Source organism: Falco peregrinus, chromosome 1 (genome assembly GCF_023634155.1).
Source record: "Falco peregrinus isolate bFalPer1 chromosome 1, bFalPer1.pri, whole genome shotgun sequence".
NCBI lineage: Eukaryota > Metazoa > Chordata > Aves > Falconiformes > Falconidae > Falco > Falco peregrinus.
Genome location: NC_073721.1, coordinates 109,888,942 through 109,903,800, shown reverse-complemented (window position 1 = coordinate 109,903,800; position 14,859 = coordinate 109,888,942). Strand labels below are relative to the sequence as shown.

Genomic DNA, 14,859 nt, shown 5'->3' with positions numbered 1-14,859 from the left:
CGGCTCGCCCCAACTTCTGCTGTGTTCACCTGGTTCTCCTGACTAAAACATCTCCAGTTCTTCTACTACAGGTTGGGGAAAATGGGTTGGAGTTTGGTATACAATTTATAATGATAATACTCACGTAACATTTCTTTCAGTTCTTTTGCACAGCAATTGATAGGTTAGTTTTAAAGGGAAAAATGAAATTATCTAGAAAAGTTTGGAAATGGGCTCATTTTAGACTCACTTCCTTTCAGTGCTTTAGGTTTGGAAATGTATTATCTGTTCACCTTTTTGAAAATTGAGGCACTGATATTTGCAAAAAGAGAATAATGACCAATGCTTCCTAGAACAATCAGACCACATCTCAGAAAAAGCATTTCCTGAATGCATAGCATAAAACTGCACATGCAGCACTCAAGAAGTCAGGTCACATAGAACAAACGCAGTAACAGTTTTAGGTTCTCCAGCAGAATTGCAGAGGCTCATGCATTCTTTATTTCCACACGGGGACTGATAAACAAAATCTTGTTCAGTAAAGGAGCAGTTTTTAAAAAAATAATGGAAATAGTACCTTCATCCATAATCGGCTTATTAGGAAAAGTAAGTAAATTTGAAAGAACATGTATTAGTGAACAGGAAAATATCAACAGGGAAACTGAAAAGTTGGTTAGAAAATATGCAAAACAAAAATAATCTTAAAATGGAGAGGAAGTAAAGTTTCTCAAAATGTAATACCTTCTCTGCATAATCTCACATACAGAAGTATGCTTTCAGTTCTTGGGTAAAAAACTCAAAGTGGTGAATAGTATCTCAAAAGAGATATGAAATTAAACTGGTGAAAGACTCAGGAAGCAATCATCCAAAAATGAAAGTGAAGCTGGAAAATAACATTTCTAAGAAACAAGTAGTTTAGCAAACGTGTACAATCCACTAATATATATTAGACAGAGCTAATACTTGAAATTTAGCAGTATTAATTTATAATTAAAGTTATAAGCATCTTAATAAATACAGAAGTCAAATATTAGAGTTTTCTACCAGATAACCATTAAAATGTTTTAAGTTGCTTTTGTTTTCATAAATGTAACAGCACAAGGCAAGACCATGCTCTTGGCATTTATTGGAGGTAAAAAGATTTCAGATCTCTGATTTCTATTTCTTTTAACTGGAATCAAGGGGGAAAACCGAAAGTATGATGAAATTTGTCACATACTTTTATTTTTACTTTTTTTTTTAATCCATTCATACATCCACATTAAATTACTCCATAAATTATTCCTGTGCTGCACTAGGCACATCAAGAGAAAGTGCTGGCTATTAAAATCAATGGCAACTACTAGTACTTAAGCAGAATTATTTTCACTGATATGTATCAGCATACGCGGAACACATCTGTGAATGAGATTAAAAGCTGAATACATATTTTCAGCAACCAAGAGCTAAACAATTCATCACTGAAAAATAAAATGGAGGGAAAAGAAAATGGGTATCAAAAGCAGAGAGACCTGAAACAGTGGTGTTGGTCGTCTGTACAGTCAAAGAGATCAGAAGCCCATTTTCCAGGTAGTGAAGACTGAGAAGAACAGACAACCTCATTCTGATGTGGAATTTTGCTACAACCTTATACATACAAGTGGATTTTAAAAGAATATTCTGCCCTTCCGGAGTGCTTATTTTCAAAAATGAGGCCAGTCAACGAAAACACAGAGTGCTTCCATTTAATGGAAGAATACTTTTACAGTAATATGGAATGACCTATGACCTTCTATACCCCAACGTGTATCCTTTTTTTAACGTATATGCTTGCCTTCAACCATCTAGTTTCCTATAGCTATTAAGTTCCTCATGGAAAACAGCACAATAATATCAACAACCGTAGGTTTCCAAATAGGGATAATATATACTGGAAGAATATACAGGGAAATAGAATTGGTAATAATCTTATCCTGGTGAACAAGATTCAATGTGAGATTTGAATGCAGTTTTAAATAGTGGTTTTAAACTTAGGAGAATATACAGAGGTTTACACTGTGTTCTTGGATACTTCTAGTTCAAAATGAATGTTCTGTCTCAAGGAATTATATGAAAGGTTGTTAGAGGAAGATTTACAGTGATGGGAATGCTCTTGTTTTCAGTTTTCAGGCAGGCTGACTGAATAAAACTGTCATGGGGTTTTTTTGGAAGACAGACAAACTTCTACAGTCTTCCTTCCTCCTGAATGAAAGTGCACAGAGACAACACCTCAGGTCTGTGGGTCTGTAGCAGATGTTTTTGATAGAAAGTGATCTGCTTCAAGCATATCTGATTCCTGAACTATCACACTATGTAATGTCAGATCCAGTTTCCATGTCCCCTGAGTCAAATGCTACTTGGAGAGCCAAGCAACTGTCACAGTCACTCTCCACTCTATAATTCGCTGACATATGTGGTGCTCATATATTCTCCCCAACCCACGATTTTATTTTTTGTCTGGTACAGTCAGCAAATAGCTTTTGGTGTCCTTTTATCTGCATAGGGACATATTAATCATTCCTTGGTTGACTCATAATTATTAACATAAAAACATCAGGATTTATGATGTCTTGGAGATGCCATGAATTTGAGGACACTTATTTTTAGATGTGCAGGCTCTCAAAAGGTAATTCCTGCTGGGTGTTTACTTTAAAGTCTCTGCAAGATTAGAGACAAAGGTGTAAATAGCTATCAATCAAGTGTGCTCCCTAGAGTCCTAAACAAAGATGAACACTGCAAAGTCTTGTAATCATAACCAAGCTGAAAGATCTGTGCTTCCCATTTTAATAATTCAGCCATAACAGTAGCTAAAAATCTAGCAGGGCTGGTAGAAAGCTGTTCTTCAACTGAGAAGCACAATGGAAGTATTCTGGGTGGTCCAGGACAGCATTCAGCCAAAGAAAGCAAGGAGTGCTGAGTAAAGGGAGGAAAAGCCCTTCAGTATATGAAGCACAGAAAGGTACCAAGAACAAGCAACCAAAACCAAGCATGAAGTGTTCTATGCATAAGACGTTGCCAGCAACTAGCAAAGCAGACAAAAAGTCCTACAGCTTCTGATGGAAAAGACTCCGATGTGGAGACAGATCATCTGGAGAAGTCAGCCCAGAAATAGCTCACTCAGCTATTGCTCAGGCACGCAGGCACACTGTGGGCACAAGAAAAAAATTTATACTAGTACAGAGAAGGGTAGATGAGAGCCTTCTGAGTTTAGAGCTGAGAGAGATAAGATGCTGTTTGGGTGAGCTGTACATAATCCCCATGAAAGGACTCTTCTCATGATCTCAGCTACCCTGGGTTCTCATCCTAAAGTGGGCATCCAGTTATTGCAACGTTCAAAAGCAAGGGGTGGGGGGGGAACGGGGGCAGAAATGGGAGAGAGGGGTGTTCACACTTTAAAGCTACAAAGTCATTCTAAGGTCTCATTAAACTGAGTTACTAAAGCATCCACAGCCCATCAGAGAGCAGAATAAATTTGATTACTCATATGATTGTATATCTTCAGTCGATGCATATGAGTAATAAGGTAAACCATTTGGTGCAACCAAAACCTCGGCTTGAAAACTATGCATAATCTATCCTTTACAATATACCAGTTACCCAACTCGATATGACTATAAATCTAACATTCTTTGCTATGCTAAATTATTATTTAACACAAATGGCGTGCATTTATAAAATACATCCAGTCATAAATATTGGCAATGCCATATTCAACAGCTGGAAAAAGGCCTCAGTTTTGAAATATTTATATACAGTTTAATAAAAAATAATCACAGAATTAATCAAAATACATAGGTCTATGACATATCAGATTCTAATCTCAAGTTTCAAAAGTTTTCTTTAACAGCAGAAATGGGCTGTTTATCAATCAACAATTTATCAGAATAAACTGTAATGGAAGGAAGCTCCTTTACAACACTCAAAAAAACAGAAAAAAGCCTCAAGAAAACTCAAACAATAAGACAGATGACTTACTGAAGTGTAGGTCTATGTGCCATTAGGTGCTAAGCCCTTTCTGCCTCCACAAACCTTTCCTAGTCTGTACATGTAAATTCCCAAAGCTGTATCACATAAACAGCGAACAGCAAGTAACCTACAACTGGCCGAGGAACGAATCACAAATTGTGCACTGGACAGACACAAACTAAGCCATTTCTAATGCAATTTTATCCACCAATGAATGGCTGACTAGACATATAAGGTTTTTCCTAAATTTAGACTTAGCACTGTAATGAAAAAAAAATTAATTTTCCACACAGAACTAAGAAAACTCCATTTTTAATTTTGATGCAGCTGAAAAAGTCTGCATTTACATCCATTTTCAGATGTGCATGACAAAGTTTCTCATACCATTGAAATAATGCCTTTAGTTAAGATTTTAAGTCTGTGAAATCTGAACTACTTAACAGGTAAGCAACTGCACAGAATTCTAGAATTGGTAACTGAAATGGCAAACTGAGCATTGACTTGACCACAAGTTCCCTGTGTAATACTAAAGCAAACCTGGCCAAAGATACAATCAGTGGCATGTGCAATGTAATTGCAAAGCAACAATCTCTGCACTAGAAAGATACGTGCCAAAATAGCCAAAACATTTCTGTATACATTCTTCTGAATGGTAGAGAAAATAGAGACACAGAAAGTGAATCTTAGAGCTCAACATGTTTAGCTTATCAAAATTGGATAGAAAAGCAATCAGTTTATAGTATTATTTATTTTAGGATAATAATAGCTGGCAGAAAGAACCAAACACAAATAAATTAGAACCAATATATGTGTATGATTGTATATATATCTTTTTGAAAAATTTCTTTCTATCTTCATTTCAAATCAAGAACGGACACTTTCTTGAAGATACGCATCAAGCACAAAAAGCAGAATGTTTTAGTGAGACAAGTAGGTGTGCTCAATATGAAGTTCAACAGAAAAAAAACTGCAAGGATTTTACCAGCGGGACAGGTAGAGTATACAAACATCAACAGAGCCAATATTTAGGACAGCTTCTGGCAATTTAGAAAATCTATATTCAATCTATAGATTTTTAGCTATTTGTACAACAGTCAGTGTGTATTTAATTCACTCATTTGTTGCCAGGGAGAACATCAAATATTGTGCATAATACTATCCTTATACATCTACAGGACAATCAAAACAAAACAATTAATACAGTAACATAATTTGATAAGGAGCAGAAACTGGTATCCTTGATTGTCTCCAGGGTAGTGAAATTCAGGAAATTTCCCCCAGAAGATGAACGAAAGAAAGAGTATTAGAAATGGCTCTGAAAAAGATGTGTACACTCCGTAGAAGAATTTCATGAACATTCAGTCTGAGCAAGTTATAAAAACCTGTGAGCAGATCAGAAAGAGAGAAGGGCATGGGACCCTCAAAGAACTAGCCAAAACTTATGATGTCATGAAAATGAGTCTATACAAGAAGCTTTTTTGGCTCAAGGTTTTCTATGACAGTCATTTTGGGGCTACAAACTACAACCAAATCTTGAAATTTCTCAAAAATGTTTGTGCACATCTGTTTTCAAATTCTGAATTCAAGATATTATACAGACATCATCAATCCAAGACCAGGTGCAATACATTTGCTACAGCCTTGTGCACCATGGCGTGGAGGCTTGCTCTTCTGAATATTGTTTACCTTTAAGAAGTTACTTCATGAGTTTCAGTGACGTTCACAGAGCCCAGAGCATCTACACACTGTGACAACTATGAAAGACAGTTGTAATGGTGTAAAGGCAGCAGTTCCTCCTGTGTCTTTGTTAAACACATGAGAAACCACTGGATCAATTACTGTCCCCCAGCATAACACATGGCCAGTGTTAGAAGCTGTTACACCAAATGCAGCCACAACTACATGTGCTGAAATGTTGCTGTGAGCGCATCTTGTCCAAAACTACCAACAATCCCTTTTACTTTGATAAATTCCTGTGTAGGAGGAAATAATTTGAGCTAGGTGCATATGTCTATTAGCTTGTTCAGAATAATTGTTTATTGCATATATCTTTATTAATATATATGGTGTGAGTTTATTCATCAAAACAAATAAGAAGTAAAACAGAATTTTTTTCTAAATTTATTTTCTAAATTCTAAAATGTTCTAAATTTATTTGGAAGCATTATCCTTTATAGAAAGGAAAACAAGCTAAGTAGCTCTTCTAAACCATCTCTGCTATGTAGGAACACTTCTTCAAATTTTGGCAATACTCTATCAGCACAATAACTGACAATCTGTCTTGGTATTGCTAAGAAAAAACTTCTCATATTCGTTTTCAAAAAGACCAACAGACAAAGACAGACTCTAGGCTACAATGACAGGTTGATCAAATCAGTCAGACAAAACAGCGATCTCTTAAATATAGTGAGCCAATGATGGTACCCATAGCTAGGTATTCTAAGGTTTTATTACATGTAACACAGATGACCTGGGAAACTCTATAAAATTATGTGTATGTCATTCCTTATTACTGAAAAATCCAGAATAAGAAAAAGAACTTATAGCAAAATCTAAAACTTTTAGCATAGTATGATAAAGTGAAATTGCTCTCACAAAAAGGATATATATACCCTGATGTATACTTTTAAGTCTGCTGTGGCTGTTCAGTAGTTACTTTAATTTAACACACCATTTCTTAAAGCATATTAATATAAAAAAACAAAACAAACCGAAACAGAAAACAACTTTCAGGGAAGAAGTCCAGTGTGCATGTATCAAGCCCACAGAATCACCTTGCAATTTACATAGGTATTGCCTACTCATGTTTAACTCCCACCTTCACAATTGTTAGCCCACATAAGAAGAAATGAACAAAAATAACTACTACAAAATGTCTTCAAGTATCAAGTGACTTTCCATTTTTAAGCCTATAAGTTTAAAACTACTACAAGAAAATAAAGACCTAGTTATTTCTCTGATATGGCTTCTTAGATGCTTTTCAACCTAGTCGTTTGACTCCCATACCCTGAAGTTTAGGTACGCATATTAATCACTGGGCCCCCAAAATATCTCTGGTTTCTCTATCACAGTTAAGACTATTTCAGACTAAACTTAGCTGCTCTGCACAGTAAGCCGGAACATTTACAACTATTTTCAGGATGCTGAAAATTACAAAATTCAAGCTAAAGCCCCCTCCCCTCCTCCACGGCACATACACTTGCAAGGCATGACTGTTAATAACCTAAAATACAGCAACCTAACATTAAGAACATTTTAAGACTTTTGCTGAAAACACCTACCTTAGTATAGTCTACTGTCAGCTTATTTCAAGAGCTGACTTACTAGTGAAGATGCTAAGAAATGTCTGTTTCTATAAATGGAGCTTTCTTTTTACGGCTGGTTCTTGCTTTAAGCAAGCAGGGAACACAGGAAATTTTTGTGTCCTGAAAGCTTACCTTCCAGTAAGTCTCTTGCCAGACCTGGTTCTGCCCCTGTGGACCGAACAAAGTCTGACAGGACTGCATCCATATCAAGAGTCATGTGATCATTCAGAGATGCTGCCAGACATGCAGCAGCCGCAGGACTCACTGGTCAGCTAGAAGGCATCCATCTGTGCCAAGGAGAAAAAGCAACAGGACTTTAGAATGTACCCTAAATGGATGTAAACCACATTTTTCCTCTCTTCCCCAAACATGACTACTACAAATGCTAAGACATTCAAGTTACAGCATATTAAAATAAACAGTATTTGTCATCCATCTCTGCCTTAGCCTAGAAGCTGTTGATCACTCACACTACAAGGTTTTCTCTTTCTTAACATTTCAGATTTTTATTGATTTTTCTTATGTGCAGCTTGTAAATAATTCTGCAACTCAAAGACTCCAATCCAGCTAAACACAGGCACTGTTCATACACTGTAGTTTAGCAAGTATTTAAATGTTTGGCTAGCCTAGAGCTCTTTTGCCTTACAGAGATCAGTATTTGTTCTTGTATTTGCCTTGTCAATACCACTTCTGTAATTTATAGTTTCTTCACTGTACTGGGTCTGGCTGGGATGGAGGTCATTTTCTTCATTAATTTGCCAGAATTGTGGCTAAACTGGTGTTGATAACACCTCAATATTTCAGTCATCGCTAAGCAGTGCTTACACAGCTTCAGGCCTTCTCCACCCCCCCAGTGACCAGGCTGGGGGTAGACAAGAGACTGGGAGCAGGACAGCCAGGACAGCTGACCACAGCTGACCAAAGGGATATTCCAGACCATATAACATCATGCTCAGCAGTAAAACCGGGGCAGAGTCTTTCCAAACTAGCCCTTGCTCAGAAACTGGCTGGCCATCAGTCTGCTGGTAAGTGGTGGTGACTTATCGTCTTGGCGTCACTTGCTTTTCCCATCCCCCCCCTCTTTCCTTCACTTTAATGAGTGTATCGTGATCCATGACGGGGTTTTTCTTGCTTTTGCTGTTTCGATTCTCTCTCCCATCCCACTGTGGGGTGAGGAGAGCGAGTGAGCAGCTGGTAGGTGCTTAGCTGCTGGCTGGGGTTGGAAACTCCAGGTCTTTATACATCCCACTCTGGGATTTGTTAATGGTCACTTTCAGCTTTTGCTGTTTGCTGTGTTATCACTTCAGGTTTTGTTGTCTGAGAGCTACGACAAAAGCACTAGCCTTGAGTCTAATCTGGTGTTTGGCCCATGTATTGCTGCCATCCCAGTACTCTGGGAATCATCTCATGGAGTCAGTTGACAGTTACAGCTTTCTCCTCCAGGAGCAACTTCCTGCGGAAATTAAGAATGTCATCTCCTCCTCCGGGGCCGATGTTTCCTGCCTCATTACGATGGCCCCTCCGTTTCTGAAAGCTCCCTGTGTATCTGCGGAAGGGTTACGCCTGTCAGCCAGGCGGGCACATTACCCCAGTGGCACAGCGATCAGGTGATACTGAGGCCCGCAGTCAGAAATCGGAGGGTAGGGAAGCCCAGCAGCTGGCAGCCCTGGCTAAGGACCAGGGAATCGGCAACGGGGCTGGAAAAGAGGCAACAATCCACAGCTCTGGAGGCAGCTCCTGTTAGGCACGAAGGCAAGGTATTCCCTCAGGCTACTAAGGCAAGTGGACCACCCCTGAGGAAGGTATCCATTATCTGAGGGAATCAGTGGTGGTGGAGGTGATTTACAGCAACCTGGATAACAACCAGTCCTCCAAAGATCTGGCCAAAACCCAGTGCATGTGGGTCATGTGGCGGAAGTTTGTATGGAACACGCTGACACCATATGCCAGCACCCTGGTGGTAACGGACTGGACAGACACCAAGGTACCAACTGTGGAAAGACTGGCTGTAGTTACATCTTCAGTGGAGAAGCTACCCCCCCCCAAAACCATATCAGAAACACCTGCAACACACACATGGTATAAACGCTCGGACAAACTGATGCCCTGCTGGAACAGGCAGAAAGGAAGGGTCTGGCAGGATTCCACCCCTGTTCCTCTGAGATGCAATTAAGAGTACTAATTAACACAACCAGGGACACAAAAGCCTTTACTGGTTTTATATCTAACTCACTATGCCCCCCCCAAAAAAACCCAACCCAACCCAGCCACCTATCCAGGGCTTTCTAAAAGAGTTATTATTGCAATATCCACTTAAACATAAGACAAAAGCACCACTTTTTTTTTTTGCACAAGTGGAGGTTTCCTTCCTGGAAGAATTTGTTTGTCCTGAGGCACAGCGACAGCAGCCTACCACAAGAAAACCGGCACCCCAACAATATATCATTGCACCGGGTGCCTGTGGCCAGGCTCTGGTACCAGGGGCTGCAGGGCTGCCCTCTGTGGGGAGGGGGCTCCACCAGTTCCAGCTGACTCTGCAAGAACCCACAGTTCAGCCAAGCTGGTGGCAGCTCTCTAAAAACACTCCTACTTCACAGGAAGGCAGAAGGCTGATTTTAAAAGGAAGAGGAAAAACAAGGCACTGATATTACAGTAATTTATAAGTTTTACTTGGTTTATTGTTTTATTTTGTTGTACGGTCATCTATTGATGACCAACACTATAGCTACTGTACAGTTTTTACTATTTTTAAACGGTCTGTGGGGGCAATCTTACCAGGGTACTCTGCTGGGGGCACAGTCACCTGGGGACCCATTAGGAAGCAGATTGTGTTTTGACTCAAGTGAAATGCGACACAATGTCCAGCACAGGAGGCTTTCTTGCCAAATGCATGGCTAACAAAATACATATGCCCTACTGCATTTTCTACCTACTTTTCTGATCCTGGAAAAGTGAAAGCCATCCTTCTAGGCAATATACTCTACAAATATCAAGTAAAAATTAAAGCAGGCACTTCAAGAATAGCTGGTGTTAGACAAGCTATTAAAGACAGCTGGCATTCAAAACACACTAACTCTGTACTTCTATCCTGCCTGCACCGCTGCAAAACTAGTGGAAGGCAAAGGAAACAATGAAGTTAAATGATACACAACATACTCAGAAGCATATGTTTTACTTTCATGCTTGTTATTCATCATCAGTCAAAGTTTACCTTTGAACATGAATTAGATTTTTTTCCCGTTAATTCCTCCTCACAGGCTCAGTTGGAACTTTACCACGTGCCGAGGGTAAGGACTAGCATGGAGATTTCCTACTGGTAGTAGATTATATTGGTTGGCTCTTGCTTGTACGACAGCTACAGAGAAATAAACTGTGAAAAAAATTGGAAACCAGTTGATTTCACTGTTCCCCAAATGAAACACACTCCTTTCCTACTCCACGTGCAATTACCTGGTTATATTTTACCTTAAAAATGGAATGCCTTTTTTTTCTCAGAAATTGCCCTTTTCTGCAAGTACTTATCTCAGGTAAAATACAAACATCATTTACCTTCTGCCCCAGGAAGGTGGGGTCTTTTTTTCGGCCTCATCCGCCAGGACTGCCTGCAAAACCCAATTTACCCCAACAAGTTGGAAGTGTATGGGCTATGGTTACACAATTACCTATTTTTCAGTATCAAAGCAGATTACACTCTTACTAATCTTACCCACTTCACAGTCTTCTGGCCCCTACAATGTACCATGATTTATACCACTTCTACATTTATGCTTGTATACTATTTATACAGCTGTATATTGGGGCTGCATGAGGGTGGCAGGGGAAGCGATCCTTGCCCCTCTATTCAGCCCTGCTGAGACTCATCTGGAGCACTGGTCCATTTCTGGTGGCCCAACACAAGAAAGACGTGAACATACTGGAGCAAGTCCAGTGAACTGGACATCTGGATCCCACTGGACCAGGGAAACACTTCTGAAATGTAACATAATGAAAAAGTAGTAGCAGAAGGAAAGCTGGAAATATTGAGGAGGCGAGTTAAAAAAGGAGCGCTGACACTTCAGGAAGAGAACTACTTTAATGGATTATGGCCAAAGTTGGCATCTAAGCTTTGTAGCAACTGAATATATTTCAATGCAAATGCAGGACAAAAATGCTACTTTTATTTAAAAAAAACCAAAACCCAACAACTCATACATGGATCCACTGTACTAAACAGCACTAACATCCTTACAAAAAGATCACCAGAAACTGAATACTATTCATTTCTTTAGTGACTTGGAAAAAGAATGAAATAAGTCTTAACCAGCAGGATGAAAACATATGGATCAAGCTAAAAGAACCTACTTCAGGTGAATGATACAAAGCATTACTGAATTTCAGATAATCAAAAGTGACTCAGTAGTATGATGACTGCTAAATTAAAATGTACCAGCTGGGCACTCAAGTACAGTCACTATGTGTGGGGGCCAGACTGCTCATAAATTTGGAAAACTGAAGTGCATGTCAGTCTGAAAAGTCATTTCATGAGTTGTCTCAGTATCAGCATTACTTCAGTATTTTCACCAGTAGTATTGAAAAGCTATCCTTTTAACAGCAGAAAATCAGTCTCTTTCTGCATTTATGACACCACCCCATCCCCTCAAAATTGCCCCTTGATTACATCATCATCAGAACATATACAGTAACCGTGTCAACAGACACATTTAATTCTTAACTCATCCCAGCAAAGGTTATATAAGCTGCCTGCAAGGATCTTTACTACAAAAGAGGTTCTTTCTGGTAAGGCAGAAATTTCTTTATATAGAAAAATGGTAATATCTGTGCATTGACAGCTGGTGGAAACACAGCTCACATGCAACAGAGCCAGAGATAAAGCTTGCTGTTGTTTTACTGAAAAACAGTAATTTAAATAAAATACTAGCCACATTACATTATATAATGATAAACAACTGTACAGGTAGAAAACACCTGTCTTGCGTTGGGTGCCAAGGTATCACACCCAATCCAGACCCTACAAATCCATGACAGTGTGAGGAAAAAGTTTTTTAGTTGAAATCTCCCTCAATGCCTGTGCACTATGCTCTATAATTCTCTAGGCTCTGGGTCCTGCAGCTGTGCTTAGAGCACCTGTACAAAAATATCCATGCTATTTAATTCTTCCTGTTACTCATCAGACCTTAAATTAACAGCACAACATAGATTAATAGTGTTTATCCAGACAGATGCATCTGAAAAGATGGAAGAATCAATGACAAAACATGTTAATGAACGTTAAAACTGAAAGAAAACAGAACAAACCCAGCACTGGTTAGCTGTGTTGAATTACCTCAAAATGAAATAAGATCTACAGGACTGTGCTGACTGGGGCCGGACTCCTGCACCATCTCCATGCAAACTCCAAATTGCAACAGTGCTGAATTAAGTACATCCAATGTTGTAAGAGACAACTACACATGCAAGTGAGAAGCAACCAGCTGTGGAAACTCATTCCTCATCTGCTGGTAAGGCCTCACAAAGTCCCTGAAACATTAAAAACTGAGTGGGGTGCTACCAAACCCAAAAATATTAACAGCTATAGTACAACGAAAACACAAACAAAATACCCCTACAAAAACCCTCTCCAAATCTCAAATGCTACTTTTCCTACTATCACAATATTTTACTGCTAGTACTAGCTACTAACCATGTACTAACTATTTTTTCTTTTTTTCATGCAGCAGACATCATCCCTCTACCCTGTTTTGAAGTCATAATTGTCACAGGTGGCAGGTGGTCTGGCTGTTACTTGTACTACCTCACCCTGAAGAAAAACTTACAAAAAGTCTGAATTATGCATGTTCTACACTCTGAAAGCAAGGAGCAGAGTTAGTAGGATCCTCCTGGTACACATTTGAACTAGCACTACTTTTTTTCCCCAGAGGAAGTAGTTTTCACAGCTCTCTAGAACTTAGAGAAAGAAAAGCCCAACATCCCCCCTGCCAAACAAAAAAGAAGTCTTCAAAGAAATATTATCTTTGTCAGAAAATTACTATTAGCTCTGAAAACCCGCTCAGATGGAATAGTGAAAACTACTAAGCAAAAAAAGAACATAAATTGCAAAGGAGGAGGCAGTGACTCAGAAGCCAGGTGGCTGCCTGACCTTACTGTTATTACCAGGTGAACACAGTCTCTCCTCACCTACAAACCCATCTCAACACCCTTTGCTCTGGTCAAAGCATTAACCAAACTTACGCTTCACTTATACACACCTGGAGGAGACCTAACACAACCATCCATGTTATAGCCACCTGCCAACACGTGTCACTCCCCTTGCGGTTAACAGCATTGACACACACACCAGCTTGCAGTTTTCCTCTCAAATGTGTCCCACATGAGACACAAACCACATTTTGAACATTCTTGACCCTCAAAACACAATGAAGACCTTGGTTTTCACTCACTTTCTAGCCAGATTTCTTCCCTAAATAATTTCTTCTTTATCAATGCAAATACAAAAGGCAGTGAAAGGGGGTAATTTGTTGCATATTGTAAGAAAAGGCATTTGTAAAGTATTTAAAAAAAGAGATACTGATTGCTTCTAAATGTTAAGATGGTTTAATAGGACTTGAAATCAATTTAATATGAACTCATTTGTATTTGATCTTTTCTTTTCCTTTAAGTACCTCTCTCAAAACTGAGCCATACTTGGAAGCAGTCTTCATCTGAATCTAAATTTGACTTCTTCAAAATCAAATAGCTTCACCCAGTTAAACAACATGAAGGTGTGGGTTGGTAGTTTTTTTACCAAAGAAGCAGAAACAGATGCACAGAGCTAACTAATAAAGAAAGCAAGTATGTTAAAACAAATCCCATGCGTCCAGAATACAAACAGCTGACAAAACAGAAGTGAGGAACAGAAAGAAAACAGTGCACAGTGGACAAATCCTCAGAAAGACATAATAACCAAACTGCAACAAAGACCTTTCACTTTCATAATTTTCAAAGAAAGGCTGAAATAAGCTCCATCAATAACATGCCTAGTCTCAGTGCTTTAGAAAGCCAGTGGAAAGACTAACATCAAACCAGTCCCCCCACACAGTTGTTTTTTTTCTTAATTTCCCTGCATTGTGACAAGGCTAAATACCTATTAAGATTACTGATTCCTCTCAGCTGGTTTGGCAATAAACAGGCTAAGTGCAGCCCACTCGTGTGTTGAATGTGCATGCCGCTTGCATTTTTGGTTGTCAGGCAGAAAGACTGTGTTTGTGCACAGCTCCAGACTTTGAAAGTAATTCTTTCTGAAATGCCATGTTTGATCGCAAATATCATAATTCTACAATCTTGACAATATTATGAAATTGAACTGATGCACTAAGTAAGACCATTTCTCAGTGAAGCATTTAAACTTTTTGAGCTCAGGCTGTATAATTTCTCATTCTTTTCTGCCTGCAAAATGTATTTACTTAGTTTCACAGAGACTTTAATTTTTTGTAAGCTCGAGAGTTTTTATGTGGTTATTTAATTTCTAAAGCCGCTCCCACTCTTCAATAGATAACACTTTGCAAAATGTTCATATACAAGATAAAAACTATTAAGGAAAAAACTGTAATTAAAC

The 14,859-nt window shown here is 38.9% G+C and overlaps 1 protein-coding gene across 6 annotated transcripts in view; it reads right to left on the bottom strand.

Annotated features, from left to right (window-relative positions):
• OTUD7A (OTU deubiquitinase 7A) overlaps nt 1-14,859 on the bottom strand; it is a 146,841-nt gene that overhangs the window by 55,717 nt on the left and 76,265 nt on the right. For 5 of the 6 annotated variants that reach the window (XM_055814774.1, XM_055814780.1, XM_055814785.1 and 2 more), the window contains exons 5-6: nt 10,480-10,638; nt 7,401-7,555 (exon numbers count right to left, since the gene is read on the bottom strand). In XM_055814774.1, coding sequence (XP_055670749.1) covers nt 7,401-7,485 — 85 coding nt within the window. In that variant the 5' untranslated portion in view covers nt 7,486-7,555; nt 10,480-10,638. The remainder of the gene's footprint in view (nt 1-7,400; nt 7,556-10,479; nt 10,639-14,859) is intronic. The other variant, XM_055814776.1, reaches the window with a different exon arrangement.